Here is a 25,107-nt window from a genome sequence, read left to right on the forward strand (position 1 = left end):
GTTAAAAGTGAGGAAAGAGATGTGGAAAAGTCAATACAAATAACCTATTTGAAGTACATCAAGATTTGAAAGAGTAGTGAAATTTACATTAGCGTGTCATTAAGAGAATGTGTTTTATTTTTGACATTCAATTATCGGATTTTTACTGCTTCTAAAAATAAGATTAGATGTAGTTCAAAGTTGCCAAAAATGAACAACATCCCTCCAATGACACGCTAATGTAAAATTCATAGGTTTTACACCCGAATTTGAAGCATTTCGGGTTACTAGTTATGATGAAAATACTACATATTTTTCCACACTTTTTTTGCTGGGATAGAGCATAATTCGGATATAACGTATTGTATAAATGGTCACATATTACAATACCTTCTTTTTTGAAAATTATTTGCTGCCTTATAATAAAACGATTAATAATCGTTTTTGGTTAAGGGTCTTTTTTCTGATACAAACTTTTCTTAAAGAGACTTTTTAATGGGGGAAAGGTTAATAATCGATTGGTATGTAAACTTTAAGGGGTTTATTATAGGCCGTTTTAGGTTAATATAAAACTCGTTTAAATCAGTAAGAAGTCGATCATATGGTGCGCTATGTTTAAAATACGATTTATTTTTAATAAGAAAACATTGTTGTATGTATGTATGTTACAATTTTAATTACAAACACTCAGTCAGAATCTGAATCCGATGATACGAATAACGCAGAAGTATCAATGTGTGGGTAATCGGTTTGGACCATTTGCCCAAAAACAGAAAGCAAAGAGGATATTTTTTTGTTCATTTTTTATCTGCTCCTCCATTTTTTGCAGTTCTGGGAGTAATTTGGATGAGGAAGTGGGAGCAATTTTTGGACTTGGCTTCTCCTTTTCAGCACTAATTATTCCATCCCCGCTATCAATAAGGAACGGAGGATGATAATTATCTTTTTTGGAGGCATAAGTATGGATAGTTTCGAAAAACTCCCAGTCGTGTGCCTCTTCCGCTGTCGCTTCTTCTCCAGTTCCCTCACCAGAACGATATTTAAAAAACTTTTATATTTCTTCATGAGAGCAATCCATTGAGTTTTGCATGCATTCGCATTTTTCTCATCTCCAATTTGACTGTTTAATTCGAATGCAATTTTTCTATAAAAACAATTACATAAGTATATAATACAATTTCATATAAAAAGTTGCAACAAATGATGATTACCTCAAGCCTTCATTACTATTGGCATTCTTCCCAGTGAAAAAATCGTCCTTTTCAATCCTTTTTTGGATTAAGAGGTGACGCTCAGCAATACTGCCTAAAAATTATTTCAAATTAACCTAATAATCTTGTAAGTCAATATTACTTACATGTAATGTAACTTTTCTTCGTTCTTTTTGCTGGGGGCTCCATTTTTTTTGTAATAATTTAGAAATATAAAAAACGTTATTTTTTAAATTTTGAAAATACATATTTTAGTTTTGTGCTTTTTATATTTATTTTAAGTTTGTCACAAATTTATTAATTTGTCAAAATTTTATGTAGCTCTTGGGGCTAATGAAATTTTATTCACCTCATATATGTCAAAAATTTACTTTTTCAAGTAAATTGTTACCGATTGCACAGTGGGGCAGAATGGAAATTTTTTGGAAATAAATCTGGCATTTCTAAACGGCTGTTCCGATCGGGATAAAATTTGGGGTGAGCGTAGCCAAGGAGTATTCGAGTTTAAGTTTTGAAGATGAACCCTGCAGATGCCCCAGGGACGGCGCTGTGGCGGCTCAAAGTAGGGTACCTACGACATGTAAAATTTTTAAACTCGTGCCATTTTTTTCACCCAAATACAAAGAAGCGCTCGACGAGATCTTGAAAAAACATGCTTGGACATACTACTTATCTCTTATAATATCAGAGTTATAGGCATTTAAAAATTTAGTGATACAAAATTTACCATACCTTGGTCCGCCTTTTTTTGAATACCGGGCGTAATTTTGGACCAAATGGACTCAATTTTTTCTTGTTAATTAGACATCAAAATTTCCAATAATATGCAAAAAATTTCAGATCAATATCATTTACAGATCCAAAAATATACGTTTTATAATTTAAAAATTCAAAAAATTTTAGATTTTTGGCGTTTTTTTGCCAAAAATGTGTCTTAACTCTTTTATTAATAAAATAAAATTTTCTTTAAGAACATATAACAATTTTATAGTTTTCTAAAAGGTATCTTTACGCAGAACGCTTTGTCCTATTTTTTGAAAATGTTGCCACTGCGTCCTTCCGAATATGACCTATTTTTATCAAAACTTCAACTTTGGGCTTTCAAGCTGGGATCAGAAAACTGAAAGCAGTTTTGGAAACCTCAATATGTTTTCTATTTACTCCAAAAGTATTTTCCCAGCCCTGAAAGAAATGTGGACCCTATGGGCAAAAAAGTAAAAATCCCATTTTTGGGATTTTCATTCCTATTTTTGGGAATTGCGGGATGCCCTTTGACCTTTTCAATTTTTTTTTTTGCATTTTCTTATTTGAAATGACAAATTTAACAAGCGTTGAAAATTTCATTGAGTTTTGTTTAATTTCTAAAACTATGATTTATATCAAAATTTTAATAGGGTCGCAGATAGCTACAACAATTTAGTCCATATTTATCCCTTAATATCATTTTTTAGTTAGATATGGAAATTCTCGTCCCTTTACAAAAAATTTCAAGCCAATATCTCAATTACATTCAAAAATGTGTTCATTTAAACCTGTGTCCTTTAATTTCATCTTTTTCATATTTTAGTATTAAGTATGACAGAACATACATTTGGTGTTAAATAAAATATTTGGACAATTTTTAAAAATTATTTAGTTAATTATTTTATTAAAGACTATAACATTGTATATACAATAAAAAAATTATAATTTTATTATGAGGCACGCACAACAACACCTAAATCACCCCACACAAACCACCTTTCCCGCCCACCGAAATATAAAACACAATTTAATACAATATCATCAGTTAGTGTAATAGCTTTTTTTATTTGAACTGTTTATCTTAAACATAATACAATTAATTCTTATAACCTACTTATATAGTTAATTCCTAACACTACTTATTTTCTATAATATAATCTGTCATATCGGTATACATATCCAGAAGGTAATATAAGTCCTTTAAATCTTTCTTGTTTTGAGATAGAGTTTCATAACAAATCCATCTTTTTCGCATAGTTGAAAGTGATTGCCTGGAGCATTTTCTTGAGCTGAATAGTTGAACATGCTTAAAATCTCGATTCCTCGCCTCCTGGGCTTCTTCTGTTAACTCTCCAAGTGGAAGAATATTCGATTCAATTATTATTTGACCATGACACAATACTTTGTGTACTGTTGGTGTTAGTTCCCTCCATGGATACAGAGATACAAGTAATTTAGAAATTTCAGATGTATATTCTATTCCCCAAATCGATTTCCATTAATTTTATGTTTACTATTCAGTGCCATTAAAATAGTGTTAACTCTTCGAAGCAACTTCTTGTCGATTCCAGTTATTTTTGAAGTAATTTCAAAATCACGAAAAAACCTTCTCGCCGTATTACCGTCATTTGTACTACCGCAACTTGGAAGTGGTTTGTCGATGTTTAATCTCATCTGAACTTTAAATTCTTCTTGGATTCTGCTTTTTTCCGCAGCTCTCAGTTCTTTCAATTCTTCATTATTTTTTGTTGATTTAGTAAGATTCTCTGGCACACTTCTATATTTGAGGTCGTATGCTATGTGTAAAAAGTAATCCAAAAATCGTATTCTGGCATGAAGTGGTGAAATTCCGAAAGACAGGACTTCTTCATTAATACTTCTGCTTTTGTTTATATTTGAGAATTGCGACTTTTTCTCATTACATATTGAGCATGTCCAGAAGGAAGAAGTTGCTGTTATGGCATTACTGACCTTTCCATCAATCATTGTTAAGCTTAGCTGATATGATACGTTAATAGAGAATTCCTTTATTTTTATGCAAATGGGCTCCAGTGCATTTATTTCATCTTTTAAATATTCCACTAAATCTTTTGTTGTTTTCTTTGACTCCTTTATATATTCAAATCCAATGGGTCTACAAAAAATTTTTGAACCCGGAGTTGTATTGATCCATATATCTTCAAATGAATTTCCGATGCTTGACGATGATGGATTAAGGGAATATGAACGAATTCGTAATGGCACTAATGATGACATAAATACACTTTTGTAGTCTGCTAATGTCCGACTTCCACAAGCTTGTTTGTATTCTGGAAGTGCTGATAAACCGTCACATCCCCACTTACACTTTAAGACAATATCACAATTATGAATTTTCCTTAGTTGGTCTTCTGAAAAGTCTGACACAATTCTTGATGCTGTGTTTTCGAGCAAAGATGATATATCAATACAAGCATCCACATCATTAACAGCAATAGTATAGTTTGTTTTTTTTTTCCTGGATCGCCTTGTATGATGGTAATATATTGTGTCCATTTTCATGCAGAGCTTTCCTTAATATTTGGTACTTATTTCGACTGAGACCCAGTTCCAACATAAGCGCTATTGCTTCCTCTTCAGTAAAATTTGATTGTGATGTCGGAGTTGGTATACTTTCCACAATTCGCTTAAGTCGTTTTGGTGATGCATTAGGAAGAATAGTTGCAATATGTACGGCATCCATAGGTTGGTTTTCCTTTTCGTTAAATGTATCAGCAATTTCCTCATTTGAGATTGAAAAAAGTTTTTGTGTGACCCTCTTTTTTTTGACCTTGAACATAAGTCTTCGTATGACTTGCAAGGCGCTCCTGTTGATGTGTTGTAAGTTGAGATTTCCGTAGTAGTTTCCATCCAACTACAAAATTTTAATCGAAATTTATTTTGATTTCCATCCACAGACTTACTTTTTACATCAAAAAGTTTTCAATTTTTGATATGCCTACTTTCTACTATATGTACTTTTCTACTATATGTAGTTTTTATATAATTTGAAATGTCTTCAATTCTTTCTGGCCCTTTTGAAGATACACTCCATAAAACGGAACACAACTCTTCGTACTTTAATGTAATCTTCATTGTAGATTTATTAAATATGGTACTTAAAATCTGAGAAGTTTACTTATATACCAATTCTTGTCATTTCCGATACAGGTATTCCAAAATAAAAAATTACGAATTATCTACCTATTAACATTTAGGACTATATTACTATAACCTGTAATTCAATCATTGATATTTCTTATTAGTGAATGAATCGAAATTATCATTACCTGCATATTTTTACCTACATGATCATAAACGAAACAGAACGAAATGATCTGTCGAAAAAATTTAGGTAAAAAATAGTTATAAATTTCTGAAAATTTAAGCATAATAGGACCTTTCAATTATAAGGATAAGCAAACAAATAGAAAATAGGTAAATATAAGATTTAAATATGTTCTGTCATATTTAATACTAAAATATGAAAAATATGAAATTAAAGGATACAGGTTTAAATGAACATATTTTTGAATGTAATTGAGATATTGGCTTGAAAATTTTTGTAAAGAATCGAGAATTTCCATATCTAACTAAAAAAAGATATTAAGGGATAAATATGGACTAAATTGTTGTAGCTATCTGCGACCCTATTAAAATTTTGATATAAATCATAGTTTTAGAAATTAAACAAATATGTAATATATGACAAAATCTTTATTTATGAACAAAACTCAATGAAATTTTCAACGCTTGTTAAATTTGTCATTTCAAATAAGAAAATGCAAAAAAAAAATGAAAAGGTCAAAGGGCATCCCGCAATTCCCAAAAATAGGAATGAAAATCCCAAAAATGGGATTTTTTACTTTTTTCCCATAGGGTCCACATTTCTTTCAGGGCTGGGAAAATACTTTTGGAGTAAATAGAAAACATATTGAGGTTTCCAAAACTGCTTTCAGTTTTCTGATCCCAGCTTTGGGATTTTAGAACATGTCGCCCAAAGTTGAAGTTTTGATAAAAAATAGGTCATATTCGGAAGGACACAGTGGCAACATTTTCAAAAAATAGGACAAGTTTTTTACGCTAAAGCGTTCTGCGTAAAGATACCTTTAAGAAAACTATAAAATTGTTATATGTTCTTAAAGAAAATTTTATTAATAAAAGAGTTAAGACACATTTTTGGTAAAAAAACGGCAAAAATCTAAAATTTTTTGAATTTTTAAATTAAAAAACGTATATTTTTGGATCTGTAAATGATATTGATCTGAAATTTTTTGTATATTATTGGAAATTTTGTTGTCTAACTAACATAAGAAAATTGAGTCCATTTGGTCCAAAATTACGCCCGGTATTAAAAAAAAGGCGGACCAAGGTATGGTAAATTTTGTAACACTAAATTTTTAAATGTTATAGGCATTTAAAAATTTAGTGAGATAAGTAGTATGTCCAATGTTCAGAAAATATAAAAATCTTTGTATTAGGGTGAAAAACAAAAAAATGGCACGAGTTTAAAAATTTTACATGTCATAGGTACCCTGGCGCATCTGCAGGGTTCATCTTCAAAACTTAAACTCGAATACTCCTTGGCTACGCTCACGCCAAATTTTATCCCGATCGGATCAGCCGTTTAGAAATGCCAGATTTATTTCCAAAAAATTTCCATTCTGCCCCACTGTGGATTGGCACACACTCATAGAAATGAAATAAAATAAACACAAAAAATTAAGATAATATGTAGCATCACGCGTCTCCTCTGTTATTTCTTCCTCCATATCACTCAGCTCCACCTCATTTTTTTAATTTTTATTCGACTCATATTGCTGAAAAATAAGAAAATATTTTGTGATTTTGTGTCCATATAAATATAATAAGTGGGTAAATATATTTACATATATGTATATCAAATAGCTGTGTTAAATTCGGCTATGCAGAATATTGTATACCCCTCACCCTAATATATTTTCAAAATTTATTACAAAATACAATACGTACCTATTGTTTTACAGTTAGATATTATTTGTTGGTGTACACTTTTTTTACTCTTCACAAGACTTACATTTTTACGTCAGCACCATTCGCTTTAAGATCAAATCAATAACTGAATTGTATATTCATATGTATATTTTTATTTTCTATAGCATCATAAAAACACCCTTATGTATATAATTTTTATCTATTCGTAAATGATCGCTAAAACAGGTTTTACTGCCTTACGTTAGTGCTTCGCGGAAGCAAACATATGTAAACATTAATACAATCGGGTGTGTTTTCTTTTATTAATTCTGTACTTTAATTCAACTTAATAAGAAAAATTATCACCTACCTTACTTTAATGAACGTGCGAAGCACTAATATAAGGCAAACTCTCTTTTTATTAAGACTTATTTCTTCTTGGATTATACCAAGTCATGCTCTCAATATTTCTTACTTCATAAGAATTTAAACAACAGAAAGGAAAAAAGTAAAAAAGTATATAGGGCATGATTAAGATATGAGTATATTTAAAATATGATATAGGAGGGTGTGATTAACTTCATATAAATTTTAATTTTTCTGAAAGGACGTTTTTATAGAGCTAAGGTCAAATGAGGCCCAATCTTGACACTTTTATTCTTATACAAAACCAATTCGAAAAGTCCGGTTAAATGGGGATATGTGTAATAATGTACTGATTTTAAGTATTTCCAATAGGTTTCGTACTTCCCACATTTGAGGATGATTTTGGTAATTATCCTGAAAATGGCGACCTGTGCCCTCAAGGTTAACATGGACACACAGATGAATATTATGATAAAATTTAAAAAATTATCCAGATTTAGAAATAAGTTCCAAAAATAGATTTTCTAAAACTTTTCTGCAACACCGACATAATAAATAATCAATAAAGTATGCATTCTAAGTAAGCATACTAATAAGATATACCAGAACTTTAAAAATTACAAAGCCACTGCCTTACTTTATTGCATTTTGGAAGCTTTTTTTAATTAAGTAAGCATTGTATTGCTTCTACCCAATTTTATCGCTTACATTTTCTGATAATTTTTGTACCCTCCACCACCATCAGTGGTGATAGAGGGTATATATAAGTTTGTCATTCCGTTTGTAACACTGAGAAATATTCATCTGAGACCCAACAAAGTATATATATTCTTGATCCTTATGAAATTCTGAGTCGATTTAGCTATGTCCGTCTGTCTGTCTGTATAAAACACGCTCACGTGAAAACGAAGCAAAGTAAATCAACCAAATTCACCGAAAATATTCACTATTATCCTAAGCAGTTTGGTATTGAAAATGAGCAAAATCGGTTCACACCGGGAAAAGTTATGAATCAACATTTAAAACAACCTCGAAAAAAATAAGCATTTTTTACACATTTTGATGTAATTTTCTCGAAAACTATGCAAGGTACTTCCATGAAAATCACCACACATTCGTTTCTGCATAAGAGCTTGATTCCTGCTGAAAATTGTAAGCATCGGTCCACAATTTCATATACCTCCCATACAAAAGTACATATTCCCCGAAAATGAGTTTTTTGTTAATAACTTCCGTCACAATGTCGATATCTTCACAAAATTTTACAAATTAAAATCTTATGTCAACAGAATTGATCCAGAGAAAAACTCTTTTGGATCGGTCCATAATTGGACATAGCTCCCATACAAGGTCCCTTCCCGAAAATCACTTAAACGCGCATAACTCATTACTAAATTAAGATATCCATATAAAATTTGGTACAAGTATTGCTCTTATATATAGAAATATTACTCTGAAATTTTTTTCCGATCGGTCCATAATTGGTCATAGCTCCCATACAAGGTCCCCTCCCGAAAATCACTTAAAACCACATAACTCATTAGTAAATGAAGATATCCATATAAAATTTGGTACAAGTATTGCTCTTATATACAGAAATTTTACTAAGAAAGTTTTTTTGGATCGGTCCATAATTGGTCATAGCCCCCATACAAGGTCCCCTCCCGAAAATCACTTAAACACGCATAACTCATTACTAAATTAAGATATCCACATAAAAATTTGGTACAAATATTGTTTATAAGTACAGAAATATTAATGTGAAATTGTTTTATAATCGGTCCAATTGATCATAGCTCCCATACAAGGACCCTTTCAGAAAAACACTTAAAGGCACATAGCTCATTACCAAATAGTGTTACCCATAAAATATTTGGCATAAATACTATTTTTGTACACATAAAATTTATTTCAAAATTTTTTCACGATCTGTCTATCCTTGGTCATAGCTCCCGTACAAGGTTCCCTCCCGAAAATCACTTAAACGCACATAACTCATTACCAAATATTGATATCCATACATTTAGCAAAAATATTGCTCTTATACATATAAATTAAACTATAAAATTGTTTTACGATCTGTCCATATTTGGCCATAGCTCTCCAGAAAATCACTTAAATGAAAAAAAATAAACTCACTATTCATTACCAAATAATGATATAGATACAGAATTTTTAAATTTTGTCTTTATATACATAATTGGTCATAGCTCACATACAAGGTCCTTTTACGAAAATCTCTTAAACGCACATTACTCATTACCAAATAAAGCTATTGATACAAAATTTGGCACAAATATTAGTTTTGTATACAAAAATTCTATTTCAAGAATTTTCACGATCGGTTCATAACACGGGTGCGGTCGCATACAAGATTTCCTTCAGAAAATCACATAAACATACACTACTTATTACTAAATTACGATATTGATACAAAATTTGACTGAAATATAGCTTTATGTACAGAAATTTAGTTTAAAGAATATTTTACGATCGGTCTATAATTGGTCATATCTGTCATACTAGGTCCTGCCCCTAAAAGCGCTTTAACCGTATTTAACTAGTTATCATTAGCATTATCAATTTGTGTAGAACAAAATTATATAAATGTATTTGGAAAATCCTTAAATCTTTCACACACGCATACATGCAAATTACTAAATATCGCTAAGCGCTATAAAAATACATATAAAGAAAATGGCGTTTGTAATGTTCAATAAATCTTGGAATTGTAATAGATTTAAGCTGTTTAAATCTTGGGATTTTTTCTATTTAAGACATGAGAAAACTTATATCTACAAATATTTGATCAATCAGAAAAGTATTAATATAAAAGAAGCTGGTGGAGGGTATTTAAGATTCGGCTCTGCCGAATATAGCACTCTAACTTGTTTTACTTACGATGAGCACACTGGGTGTAGTTAGTAATTAATATTTTAAGCAAAGTCTTTTTTATATTAATATATAAGTGGAAAACCAATTAGTTTTATAAAAATGTATGAAATTTAAGTTTTTAATTAATTTGTTTGTACGTCTCAATATTTTTTCTTCGATTAACAAAATGTTCAAATATAATATAAAATTCAAATAACAAAGTGTTTTTAACAATGTGGAACAAAGTACATATTACAACACAAAGAGACTTGATCCTCTCAGTCTTTAAATTTTGATATTTTCATTCTTTTTGAACATAAATTTAAGAGTTTAAATTTCCTCAAAAACGTTCTGAGCTCTGAGCCGACTTTAAGCCGCCGCCGAATTATTTTGGCTCAAACGCCGCCGCTGACAATTTTACGTCGACTTCGTCCTCGGATTGGAAATTAAGTCTATTTATCAGAAATTTATAAATTTCAATACAGAAATTCATAGAAGAATTTTTAGAAAAATGTGGTAAAAATAGTTTTTTGTTGAATTTATACGAAAACAAAAATTTTAAAATTTAAATAAAATGTTTATTTAAAAATATTTTTTAACGAAAAATTACAGTTATATAGACTTTTCACTTGAGAATGATATGTGAAATTTGTTATCACAAATCTCTCAATTACCAAAAGAGTTTTGAAAAAATTCCAAAAATGAGATTTTTTTATTTTTTTTTAGTATCCACACCAGGGCCGGGGTGAAACCCTTTACGAAATAATTAAGAACATATTAGGCCATCTAAAATGTGTTACTATATTTTGATATCGACTTTGCGATTTGAGATGTTTTTCTTTCTTATCGTTACACATATATAAATATAGATAATCATACAAGAATAGTTATATAATTCAGATTGAAATACACTTAATATAAAAACATGTTCAAGTGATTTGAACAAATACATACATATAACTTTTGAGTCAGTCTCGATTTTTATATAATTCTTTTTTATCTAATAAACACATGTGTTGTAATTGAAAATTGGGAAACATTTGGACCCACAGTTAGCAAAAAACTGGACAAGGTTGGGTAAACTAATTTAATATTTAATTTTCAAATGCGAATATCTCCTAAGCTATAAGAGATAATTTATAGCTACGACGAGGTTTTTTTTATAGTACTCATCGAGCAGATTTCATTCAATATCCTATATATATATATATATATATATATATATATATATATATATATAGATATATATATATATATATATATATATATATATATATATATATATATATATATATATATATATATATATATATATATATATATATATATATATATATATATATATATATATATATATATATATATATATATATATATCCTATACGGATTTAGTATAAAAATTCAAATATCTGGAAATTATTAGGGCTAAAATCTTATGTGCACATTTGGGTAATAAATTGGCGGACTAAATTTTAAGGGCATGGAACCTCCCACATAAATTAATTAGAGCTAGATTCTTAAAATTTTGTTCAGAGAATTTTAATATCTATTTGAACGTTTGGGAGAAAAATGGGCGGAATTTTATTAGGGAGGCTTGACACCTGCCATATGAATTAAGTACAAAAATTCGAGACTATTAGAGCTAGAATTCTCAATTTTGCACGAAGAACTGTGACATCCAAGTATACATTTGCGTAATAAATTGGTGGACTTTCAATAGGGTCCTTGTCACCAGCCATATGAATTAAATACAAAAATTCGTATATCTGAAAACTGTTAGAGCAAAAATCATAAAGTGGGTCTTTTATTTTTATTTATTGACTTTAGGAAAGCAAAGCACAAAACAGACTGTTTGTTTGTTACGCTTTCACGGCAAAACTACTGAACCTATTTACATGAAATTTGGACCGCTAATAGGTCTAACCCCAAAAGGAACAATAGGCTATATAAGATCTTGATCGGATGCCACGCCCCTTTTTACACCCACTTTTTATAAAACTATTATTACACCAATTTTGCAATCACAATATGCAAAAACTACTAAACCAATATACCTGAAAATTTCTGTACCGATAGGTATAAGCTCAGAAAGAACTATAGACTATATATAACATCTTTATCCGATGCCACGCCCCTTACTACGCCCACTTTTTATAAAACTATCCTTACCTATATCCTATCCTATAGTTACACTGTTCGTAAAATTTCAATTTTAAAAAAGACACAGAAAAACTCCGAAACACGAGAACTTAATATTCGGTCGTAGAGTCTAGTGGCATACTCCGTTTTAAAAAGTTGGGTCAAAATCGGGAGATATTGCATTTTAAATTTTAAACTGTTTCTAAGGTGATTTTTGATTACTCAAATTTAACAAAAAAACTTTCACGCTTAGAAAAGTAAATAAATACATGAAACTAGAGTCCATTTAAATTAATTATGCATATATATTTAGTTTTTTTATAATTAGTTCGTATATCTATGAGTGAAAACTTTTTTCAAAATTTAAAAAAAGAAAAAATCACCACGTGAACAGTTTATACTTTAAAACGCAGTATCTCCCGAGTTTGACCTAACTTTTCAAAATGGAGTATGCTACTAGATTCTACGACCCAAAATTAAGTTTAAGTATCTCGGCTTTTTTCTGTGTCTTTTTGACATATTTACAGTGTTATATGAAAAAGACTGCCTCTTTGTTACGCTTTCACGGACAAACTACTGAACCGATTTACATTTTCAATTTAAAACACCAATAGTTATATTCTAATGTGGAACAATAGGCTATATAAAATCACTTTTTGCTATAAAATTTTTATACACAATTTTCATTCGAAACTTATAGAAAACTACTGAACCGATTTATATGAAATTTGGAATACCGATAGGTCTGACCTCAGGAGGAACCATAGACTATATAAGATCTGGATCGTACGCCACGCCGCTTTTTACGCCAACTTTTTGTAAAACAATTATTATACCAAATTTACGTTCAGGCATACAAAAACTACTGATCCGACTTTCATGAAATCTGTTATAATGAATGTTGTGGAATGAACTGTACACCACATTACATCTTCAAAACGTATAATATATAATAATAAATATATATGAGACTCTTTTTTATTCTTTCACTACATAAGTACTAAGTCCTTTTACATAAATAAAATTCGGCATATTAATAAGTAGGTCTAACCTCAGAAATTAAAAATGACTATATGATATTGATTGGATGCTACGCACATTTTTATGTTCACTTTTAGAATAACAGCTACAACACCAAATTTCTATGCTAAATATAAAAAACATAAACCGATTTTCAAGAAATTTGGCAACATACAATGTATTTTTGGAATCAACTTTTTGATCTGGATTTTATGCTTCATGAAATTTTGCATGACAATAGTTCTATCGTCGATGGTTAGGTTAGTTTGAGGAAGAGAATGTTTAACACATCAAATCCGAATAAATACACCTACAGTGGCGAAAACTGGATACATATCAATCAAGTTTATGTTAAAAACCCAGTAAAATCCAGAAAATATTAAAAAAAAAATTAGATATTTGTTTTAAAATATGCAATAGAAAAATAAGAAAATAAAACAATAGAAAATTCGCGAATATTGAAACTTTATCTCAAGTTTTAGCCAATTTTATTAAAAAAGTCAATGTATGCACTTTTGCACGTTTAAATTTAATTAATCTAGCAACACAAATAAATTTAAAAATAACAATGAATTTGAGTACTGCTACTTGATTAACCTTTGAAGAAAGCATCAAAACAAACAGTTACCACTTTTTTGTCAAATTCTTAATTTTTTGCAAAGATTTTAATTTTCAAGTTTAAATGACAAAAATGTCAAGTTTATTAGAAAACCAAATTGTCGAAATGACAAAAAATAATCACTCTGCTCGTCAAAAGTTAGGAATTTGCCACCGAACAGTGCGAAAAAGAAAAAAATATAAGCACACCAGATTTTAAAAAAAATCGATCGCGCTTGCTTTCGCAGAGATGCCAGAACTATGGAGCGTTTATTGACATCCAAACAGGTAAAAACACCAAAAACAGGCTCCTGTCGCCATACATAAGCCCTTAAGTGAATGGGCAGCCCGGAGAGCTCTTCGTAGAATTGGCCTTATATCAGCCGTAAAGCAGAAAACACCAGCGTTATCAGAAAAAAATGTGAAGGATCGTCTTAAATTTTGCAAGAAGCACAAAAATTGCAGTGTTGATGACTGGAAAAGGGTTACGTGGTCCGATGAAACGAAGACTAATCGTTTTCAGTCTGATGGCAAGGAATATTACTGGCACCGCCCTAATGAAAGCTTAAAAAGCACCAAGTAAAAGAAACGGTGAAGCAGGGGGATGGTAGTCTGCTGGTATGGGCTTTTTTCACTTGGTGGAATCTTGGTTCTTTAGTAAAATTAGATGCTATAATGAAAAAGGAGGATTATTTGAGCATTTTCAATCCAATATTCCAGATTTTGTGGAAGAATGTGCATATACAGAGTCAGAGGTTATACTCCTACAGGATGGGGATCCGAAGCATACGGCAAAAATCGTAAAAAATTGGCTTTCAGCGCAGAATTTTCAAACGATGCAATGGCCAACTCAATGTCCGGAAATCAATGCAATTGAAAATTTATGGGCTTTGTTAAAAAAACGTCTTGCGCAATTCGATAATGCACTAAGAAATCTTAAAGAACTTTGGTCGAGAGTACAAACGGAGTGGATACTTATAAATATGTTTTAATCTTTAGATTAATATTTAATTATCATGAACTTAATATATTGTTTTACTGAATATTTTAAATTGAAAAGCTAACCTAACCTAATTATTTTTCCTTTATTTTATGGGTTTTATTGCATTTTTAAGTCTTATTGGCTAAACATGTCTCCAGTTTTGCTCGCCACTGTATACCATTAATTTCGAGTCTGTTGAGGTCTTAATGAATTGCAATGACCTATTTTCGTCTACTTCTTGTTACATTTATAATGCTAAAGATCATGATATATACTTCTTATGTGAGATTAATTATATAGGTAGTTAAAATTTTATTCAAAAATGTATTTTTATTTGAAAACTGTAAAATGTTTGTAGGTCCTTAACTTACTTTACGATTAGGTAAAATAAAAATCTGTAATCAATTAAATTTATTATCAAAAATAGATTTTCATCTAAAGCAAAAAATCGGGTAGATTCGTATATAATACTCCCAACACTTATATTTTCCACCGGAAATCTTTTCTTATTTCAAAATATATCCTCAAAAAATTACTATTTTAAAATAGAATCGGATGTAGTTTACTACGATCAAGAAAATAGCATATGGAATTTTTTTATCAAAATTATATTGTTGTAGATCCGTACATAATACTCCCATCACTTATATTTTCCACCGGAAAACTATTTTTAATTCAAAACCTGTAATCTGCTGTATATCCTCAGAAAATAACAATTTTAAAAGAGAATCGGATGTAGTTTCCTACGATCGAGAAAACTATAAGATATATTGGATCTTGAACGAATGTCTACGATGCCACATTTGTATGCAGAATAAAAACTAGTGAACAAAAACTATAGGGGTAAATAATATATTCATATTACATTTTTCACAAAAATTCGATCATGAAAATCATTAATATCTCCCCTTAAAATGTATGTAACTATTTAAAAATTTGCTTTAAACTCAATTCGAGAAAACAATAAAGATCCGTAATCACTCATATTTTTCATACAAATCGAGTTTTATATCAAAAATTTAAAATTTAAATTAATTGTTAAATCGAGATAACAATAAAAATCTGTGATAAGTTACTGAAATTCAGCATAATTTTTAATTTTTTTTTATTTTTTTTTTACATTCTATGAAATTATATTATTTTATTTTCATTACATTATAGTTAGACTATTTTATTGTCTGTTAATTTAATAAAAAACTGAGTATCTTAATTAACTATTAGGGCAATTTACAGTTGTTTAGAGGTGTTCCAAAAAATGAAAACTGATATTTGTTTTATGTTATTCTTAACTTTTAAAGTTGCTGATATCTTTGAAGAACATATTTTGTATATTTAAATTCTCTACAGTACAATGAATCAGAAAAGTACAAAATCCTTAAAATATTGTCAATGTGGGCTCTAACAATTGCATTTTTTAGCCGACTGATAACATTGAACTAATGGATTGATATTGTCTAGAGTTCACAAAAACTAAAACCTATAATCTTTAATATATAAATTTAATTAAAATGTAATTTTATTTCGTTGTACGTATGTATATACTTGGAGAGTGGAGATAAGAAACTTATTGAAAAATCGTATTTATGGTGGTTTTATTGCTTTGCCTATTTTGTTTTTTTTTTTTTTTTGCTTTGCGTATTTTGTTCTTTTATGTTGGCGTTAGTTGTTTGTTTTATATTTTGTTATTGCTAAATTTCAAAATATAAAATAAGTTTTAAGTTTTATAAAATTTTTAAGTTTTTTATAAAATTTTATAAAATTAATCTTATTTAAAGATTCGGCAAATGCGAATATTGAACTCTATTGAAATTCATATTATTATTAAAAAGCACTAAAAGCTCCGTGAGAAATTGCAAAAAGCACTATAAATTTAAAATTATTTTACCGGGTATTTTTAAAAAATCTCCGGTTATACGAAGCTAAAGGCACCAAAAATACTCGAAAAGTATACAAATAAATTCTACGCAAAAATTCTTCCCATGTGCCAGAACCCACGCAAATATAATACTTTTGTATTTCTGAGAAAATATATAAGTTAGAGTTCTCAAATTTTGTGAGAGCCACTTTGACATCCATGTGAAGATTGGTGTAATAAATTGGAGGATTAGCAATAGGGGGCGTGACACTAAGACAATAAGGAAGTGTTATAACATATTGTTTTTTGTTTCTTATGCAATATGCTATTTTTCTAGTATAATTTAAAAATATTTTTAAATATTAGTTTACAACTAATATTTAAAAATATTTAGTTTACAACTAATATTTAAAAATATTTCCAGATATACATTTTTTACATATTGGGAATGCCACGCAAATTATTGCAAGTTCGCCAATTTTTCCAACCGTTAATGAAAAATTTGAATAATATAATGGTTTCCCAGATATGCGAAATTTTGTTTTTAATTCATATGGGAGATGCCTTGGTCCTATTGAAAGTCTATTCTCTAAATGTTCACATGAATGTCAAAGTTTTTCATGTAAAATTTTTGTATATAATTCATATTTGCTAGTCCGCCAATTTATTACCAAAGTATTCACATTGATGTCAAAGTATTTTTGATCTAAATAATAAATGTTAAAAATCTTTGTGCAAAATTTGAAGATTTTAGGTCTATTAGTTTCCCAGACAAACGACAACGCCAAATTATTACCCAAATGTTCAGATGGATGTCAAAGTTGTTATTGCAAAATTTAAGGATTTTAGCTCTAATAGTTTCTTAGATATACGAATTTATCTATTATATATATTAAATTATCCATAAAAATTTGAGGACCCTAGTTGTACCATGTTCCGAGATATTCGACTTTTGAAGAAGTGGGTGTTGCACCCCTCCCACTTGCAATTTTAAAATAAAAAGTATCCTATTGTTCCCTCCAGATATAGGGGAACATACATTGAAAATTTCAAGAAGATCGCTTCACTAGTTTAGCCTCCTATAAGGTACAAACAAACAAACAAATAAACAAACATACATAAATATTCAACCTTTGGTTCACAGGAACCACAAAATGATTAATATGAGAGATGCCACGCCTACTGATTCTAGACCTCCCATTTTTCCTCTAAAAATTAATTTAATACATAAGTTATTAGTACTAACAATGGTCACTCTAGCTTCTATAATTTTCCTCTAATGCTAGTCTAACTATTTTATCCCAAAATGTTTATATGGATGTCAAACTTGTTTTAATTTTCTATATTTAATTTTAATATTTTACTAATATGGGATCAGGTCATGTTAATTTTCATAGCTAATGTACTACTATACTTATGGCACATGTGTGTGCATCAGAAAGGTATAACCCTGTCATGCATATGGTACAAAGAGATGTTATCCTTATTTTTTTCATAATTAATAGTTATTTTATGTTCAAAGCTACAATAGTGTAATTCTTCAGTATCATTTGAAATCATTAACAAGTAAGAGTGTTATATTCGGCTGTGCCGAATCTCATATACCCACCATCAAACCGTATGCCGTAAAAGGAATGCTCCCATATAAACATCAGGGTGATGTTTGGAATATAGCTTAAGACAATTATGGACCGAGCTCTTTTGAACAAACAAAATATTAATTTTTAATATTTTGTACTGTACTTGTAATTATCAGAGTTTTCTTCATCAAATTTTCTAAAGAGGATCTCATATGTGGTGTATGGTCAATTGTTGACCTATCCTCATAACTTTTTGTAGACTGATTTTGGTTCATATAAAACTTGTTTACATTCGCTGTTCTCGCATTTTTATGCCGGCAATTAGCGTTCATGTAATTTTATAAAGTGGCTTATATGGGGGGGGGGGGGGTAGGGTGAATTACCGACACATTCATAACCGTATTTCATAACTCATATTTTTAAGCCAGTAATGATCGTTTAAGAAATTTTCTAAAGGGGACCTTGTATGGGCGGTAGGGTAAATTATGGACCGATCCTCCCTAAATTTAGTGGAGAGATTTTGGCACGCATTAAACTTATGTGCGTCAATTTTCGTCACTACATTAATATTTTTAAGCCAGTAATGAGCAGTATAGTTATTTGCAGAGGGGGCCTTATATGGGGGAAGGGTCATTTATGGGCCTATCCAAAAAAAATTGGTACCGAGATTTTGGCTCGTAAGAAACTTACGTGTGTAGCATTTCATCGCTTTACTCTTATTTTTAAGACAGTAATGAGCGTTAAAGCTATTTCCTGAAGTGGACCCAATAGGGGGAGAAGGGCCAATTATGGACCTATCCATATTAAAGTTATTAAAAAGATTTTGGCTCGCGAGGAACTTAATTGTGTAAAATTTTATTGCTATATTCGTATTTTTTAGCCAATAATGAGCGTTAAAGTCATTTTCAGAATGGGACCTTATATGGGGGGTAGGGTCATTTATGGGCCGATCTTAAAAAAAATTCGTAGAGCGATTTCGGTTCGTAAGAAACTTATTTATACTGAATTTCATCGCTATACTCGCATTTTTGGACCAGTAATGAGTGTTAAAGTAATTTTCTAAAGGGGACCTTATATGAGGGGTAGGGTCAATTACGGACCGATCCTCAAAAAATTTGGTAAAAAGATTTTGGCTCACATGAAACTTATTTATGTCGAATTTCATCGCTATACTTGCATTTTGTGGCCAGTAATGAGTGTTAAAGTCATTTTCAGAAGGGGACCTTATATGGGGGGTAGGGTCATTTATGGGCCGATCCTGAAAAAATTTGGTAGAAAGATTTTGGCTCATATGGAACATATTTATGTCGAATTTCATCGCTATACTTGTACTTCTGAAGCAGTTATGCCCGTTGAAGCTGTTTTTTGGAGGTCCACTTGTATGGGGGCTATCCGAAAAAGTGGACCGATATTGCCCATTTTCAATACCAAACAAACCTTAACAATAGAGAATATTTATGCAAAATTTCAACTGCCTAGCTCCTCTCGTGTGGTCCCTATCGTGATTTCAACAGACAGACGGACGGACGGACATGGCTAGATCGTCTTAGAATTTAATAAGGACCCGGAATATATATACTTTTATGGGTCTATGAGCAATATTTCGATGTGTTACATCTTTTTTGATGGTGGGTATAAAAAGAGTAATAGGTTCAGCGATTTAGTTTTGTGCGTCTAAATGATAAACTCCCGACATTATTTCGATTGAAAACTTAAAATATGTTTATATTAATATGGTAATAATTATTTTTAATTGTGTATGTATTTATTTACTTTTAGGCAACCTAATAACAATGTTTGCTTTAATGAGATCGCCGAAGATAAGATGTCATGCAACTACAGCCTTCGTTCTCTCATTATGTATTTCCGACTTGCTTTTCTGTTCTTTTAGTTTGCCATTGACAGCAGTTCGTTTTTTTAAAGAGGTAAGATATAATTCTGAATTCCATGCAGTGATGCCAAGTGTAGGGATTTTTCCCTTTTTGTAGGGATTTTTTTAAAAAATTTCACGTGTAGGGAAAAAGGGAAAGATTTCTTACTATTGTCAAGTTGTAGGGATTTTTTCATGAAATCAATTTTAAGTGTATCGTTAGTAAAAATTCCGCTTGTAATTTCTACAATATGTGTACCTATTAGGGTGATCAAGTCGATTTTTCAACCGGTTTTAAAACCGGTTTTTTCTGCATTACCAGTGTCGGTTTTTTCTTAATGCTGATTTTTCGAATATCAAATAATCCGGTTTTTTCACTTTTTAAAAACCGGTTTCGAACACTTTTATTTGCTTTGTATTCAAACATTATTTAAATGAAATTTTTAAGTAAATCATAATACAGCCCGTCTAAATTTTAAAAATATTCGAGTCGAGGAACTAGCGTATATTTTTCTAAAGCTCCTTTGGTTAAACATTTTTGATTTTCCTAATTAATTAAAAAAAATTATTTGTAAAATTGATAACTATTTGATAAAATTTTATCAATCTTTAGATTATATTCCAATTATAATAATTAATTTACGGCTGAAATTTTATGGAAGTGTTGGAATGCCTATGCAAATTTTCTAAACAGGGCTTTTAGAATAAGCTAGGATTACATAGTACTTTATGTTTAACAGAAGTGTCCCACTTTTTTTCTAATTTTTTTTATAACCTACACCACTTTAGTGGGGAGGGTATATTGGATTTGTGCTGATGTTTGTAACATACAAAAATATTCGTCCTAGACCCACCTTAAAGTATACCAATCGGCTTAGAGTCGATTAAGCTATGTCCGTCCGTCTGGCTGGCTGGCTGTCCATGTAAACCTTGTGCGCAAGGTACAGGTCGCAATTTTCACGATAAGTGGATGAAATTTGGCACGCACGTTTTATTTGACCCAAGGAAGCCTATTGAAAATGGTCAAAATCGGTCCATTATTTCACCTAGCCCCCATAGAACAGAACCCCCCGAAAAGGGCTTCTGAGCTCATAATTATGTTAAATATACAGATATATCTATAAAATATGGCACAACTAAGTTTTATAGAAGTCTTGATGACCCTGCCAAATTTCATAAAGATCGGGCCCCATTTGACCCTAGCTCCCATACAAAGTCCCCTTCAGAAAATTACTTGAATGTCCAAAATTAACTTATAAACACAAATATTGCGATGAAATTCAGCACAATAAAATATTATATAAATATATTCACAAAATTTTATCGAGCTTGGTCCATATTTGCCCCTAGTCCCCATATAAAGCCTCTTTCAGAATATTAGTTTTTCATCCATAAATTGCTTAAATGTATCGGAACAAGGGAATATTGAAGATAAATGCTTTATTATGAAAAATAAATCACATTTAATATTCATAACTGGTGTAGGGTATCATATGGTTGGCCACGCCCGACTATGCTTTCTTACTTGTTTATTTTAAAGAAATAATGTAAATCAGACGACTAGATCTAAAGTTCTAATCTTTTAAACTGTTCGGGCCATGTTTTATTAATCAAATTTAAACATAAACATTATTTTTTTCAAATTAAAATATATTTTTTTATATATAATGAAAAACCGGTTAACCGGTTTTTTCTGAATTTGAAAAATATCAACCGGTTTTTTTTAAATGTCAACTATTCGAACTATTCGAAAACCGGTTTTTGGAAAATGTCGAATAATCGATCACCCTAGTACCTATGTACATATCGCTACAAGCCTGGCATAATCCAAAATTCGGGTTTCTTGAACTGAGGTCTAAAAAACATGCGACATACTAAAATCTTTCATATAGATTTATCAAATTTCTAATATGTCTATTATTTTCGATGTGAAAACTATTTTTTGTAAACGTAAAAACTAAAACCCACGTTTTCGTGAATATTGATAACTAAAAATTGAATTTCAATTTATATGAGAAACATATTAAACTCAACTATCTGAATTTGGATTTTTAAAATCCCTTGATTTGTTTAAAAGTTATCAAAGAAAATAGTTAAATGTCATTAAATATTCTTACCCTTTTTTCTTGAAACTACTTTTTGGGTTATGCCAATCCTGTAGGGCGATATATTCTGACTCCTTATAGATAGAGTAGTCGGGGGCTTAATGCAGTAACTCAGGATTGAAAAAAATAATTTCATGTTCTGAAAATTTATAAAAGTAAACCGCAAAAAGTAAACGCAAAAGTAAACCTTATTTAAAATAATTATATTAAATTTTATTAAATTTTTTGTTGGGGGCACATAAAATAAATTTTTAACATCGAATCGTGATGCTGCCATAAATCTCTCAATTGTCTTGTTTTTTTTAATCTTAACTGAAGAGTCAGGGTTGGAAGATTTGTATGATGTAAAATTGAAAGTAAAAATTTAAATTCTAGAAACTTCATTCCTAAAAATTAAACAAAAAAAAAACATATATATATGTATATTATAAAACAGCTAATATTTTAGTTTTTTATGTTATTTTTGTATTTTTTTAAGATAAACTTGGAAAAAATGAAAAAAAGTAGTGTAGGGAAAAATGTAGGGAAAATAAAAAGTGGGTGTAGGGAAAAAAGGGATTTTTTCTCATAAGCGTAGGGATTTCTGAAAAAAATCTCCTGGCCTCACTGATTCCATGTCACATTATACCCAACTCATAGAGTTCATAGATCGGAAATTCTGCTATCTATATCATGGGAAGGTATTTATTGAATAACATTTGCCCAATGCATAATCGGTGTCGCACTGTGCTTTGTTCCTATATAGCTAATTTGCAAAATTACAGGAGTGATCCTAGGACTATGAAATTTGGTATATTAGTGTCTGAGAGTTTAATTAAGAAAACTTTTAAATTTCAAAAAATCGGTGCAAGGACACTCCCTATCTACAGTATTCATCAGAATGCGTTCCAAATAAGAATATGTGTGGAAAAAATCGGTCAAAGGTCACAACGATCTCCTATATACCCTAAAGCTTAAAAACGACGTTGTAACTACACAGCTAGCATTTGGAAGATTGTTAGATGATTAATCTGTAAACTGAGTCATTTTTGAGTCTTTTGATGACCTAAAAGTGATTAATAAGTTGAGCGCTTATAAAATGATTCGAAAATGATCCCGATATATGATTGAAAACTGATTATTTGAAAAACAATAACAAAATGTATAGCAATCATCTGGTGTTTAAAATATAATGGTTTTAAAAACTCATTTTGCGATCATATTTCAATCAGTTGGAAGATCTAAAATTGTTTCTTATGTAATAATTGTTTTTATTTGTGTTGCTATTCCATACAATTACACTTAAAAATTACTCAAAAACGATTCAAAAATGAGTCGAAACTGATCAGAAAATGGGCTCAGAAAATACTCTTTTAGAAGAGTTGGAAAAAAATTTTATGTGGCCTAAAATGAGTTGATATAATTCTTATTTCGTTTATAAAATTAAATGTATAAGTATTTTAATTTGTGTGATATTTATAAAGTCGATTTTATGTCAAGGAAATTGAAATTTTATTATGCTTTAATTATAATAATTTTATATGTTTAATGATCTTCTACGGAAGATTGTTGGGTCACTAATCACTAAACTAAGTCTATTATTATACTTTAATTATAATAATTTTATATGTTTAATGATCTTCTACGGAAGATTGTTGGGTGACTAATCACTAAATTAAGTCTAAATAATTCCAATTAATGTTTAAAATCTGATTTATTTGAGAAACAATAACAAAATGTTCAGCAGTCACAAATAGGTCATCCAGGTGTTCGAAATATGATTACTTATAAATTTATTTTGTAGTTACATTTTGCGCAGTCGGAAGATCAAATACTGTTTTCTGTTGTATTGTATTTGTCTGTAACAAACATAAAAATTACTCAGAAAAGACTCAAAAATGACTATAATATGATTCGAAAATAATTCTAAAACGATCAGTAAGTCGGCTCATTAATGATTCAAAAAATTCAAAGATGAATCAGAACTGATCAGAAGTGGGGCTCATTAAAGACTTGTTTAGAAGATTCGCGGGTAGGGTACCATTTTCTCCCGACGAATGTATCATTTATGATCAGAAAATGAGGGCATATAAGATCATTTTAATCGCGCAGAAGAGTCATAAATGACTCGAATGTGATCAAAAATTTCAAAAAATGCTAGCTGGGATATTATGTATGTTCTGGCTTTCACAAAATTTCAAATTCAGATGAAATCAAGATTTCACACGAAATTAAAAATGTGATGTTCCCGTTTTCACTTGGTTTCAAATTTAGTTTTACAACAAGTTTAACAAATGTCAAAGAAAATGTTGTCAAAACACATAATCGTAATCATATTCCGCGAAAAAAAACTAAAAATTTTACAAATAATAAAAAAAATCCTTGAACTTTTTTCTATTGCATTGATTTTAAATCCAATTTTTTACTATTGTATGCTTATATTTTTATAAAAAAATATTGTATTTAAACAAATTAATATCTAAGGTGTTAGCTTTCGACATTTTATTTACATAAAAGCGATTTTTCGCAACGAAAAAGTAGATTCGTTTTGCTTTCACCTAACTATTTTTATGTGAAAAGTTTTCGAATTTTTTTGTTAGGATGTGAAAACGAAAACACCAAGAAAATGTGAAATCTATCGTTTTCACATTTGGTTTTGTGAATTCGGAAGCCAGAACATATCAGAATATATCCAAAAGTGTGTGAAGTTAAATTCGAATTTAACTACCAAAGACACAAACCACATTTTTTCACTTTGCTCTTTTTGCTGCTAACAGAGCAATGTTAAGCATTTAACAGAAAGTACATGAAAAATTAAAAATAAATACTTTAAAA

General features: G+C 30.0%; 1 protein-coding gene across 4 annotated transcripts in view; it reads left to right on the plus strand.

Annotated features, from left to right (window-relative positions):
- The window catches only part of LOC119601614 (protein trapped in endoderm-1), a 294,851-nt gene that overhangs the window by 144,632 nt on the left and 125,112 nt on the right, over positions 1-25,107 (plus strand). For all 4 annotated transcript variants that reach the window (XM_037952650.1, XM_037952649.1, XM_037952646.1 and 1 more), the window contains one exon: positions 20,098-20,243. In XM_037952650.1, the coding sequence (XP_037808578.1) occupies positions 20,098-20,243 (146 nt within the window). The remainder of the gene's footprint in view (positions 1-20,097; positions 20,244-25,107) is intronic.

This window comes from Lucilia sericata, unplaced genomic scaffold (assembly GCF_015586225.1).
Source record: "Lucilia sericata isolate MDLA Ls3-8-SP2 unplaced genomic scaffold, ASM1558622v1 Contig000178F_arrow, whole genome shotgun sequence".
Lineage (NCBI taxonomy): Eukaryota > Metazoa > Arthropoda > Insecta > Diptera > Calliphoridae > Lucilia > Lucilia sericata.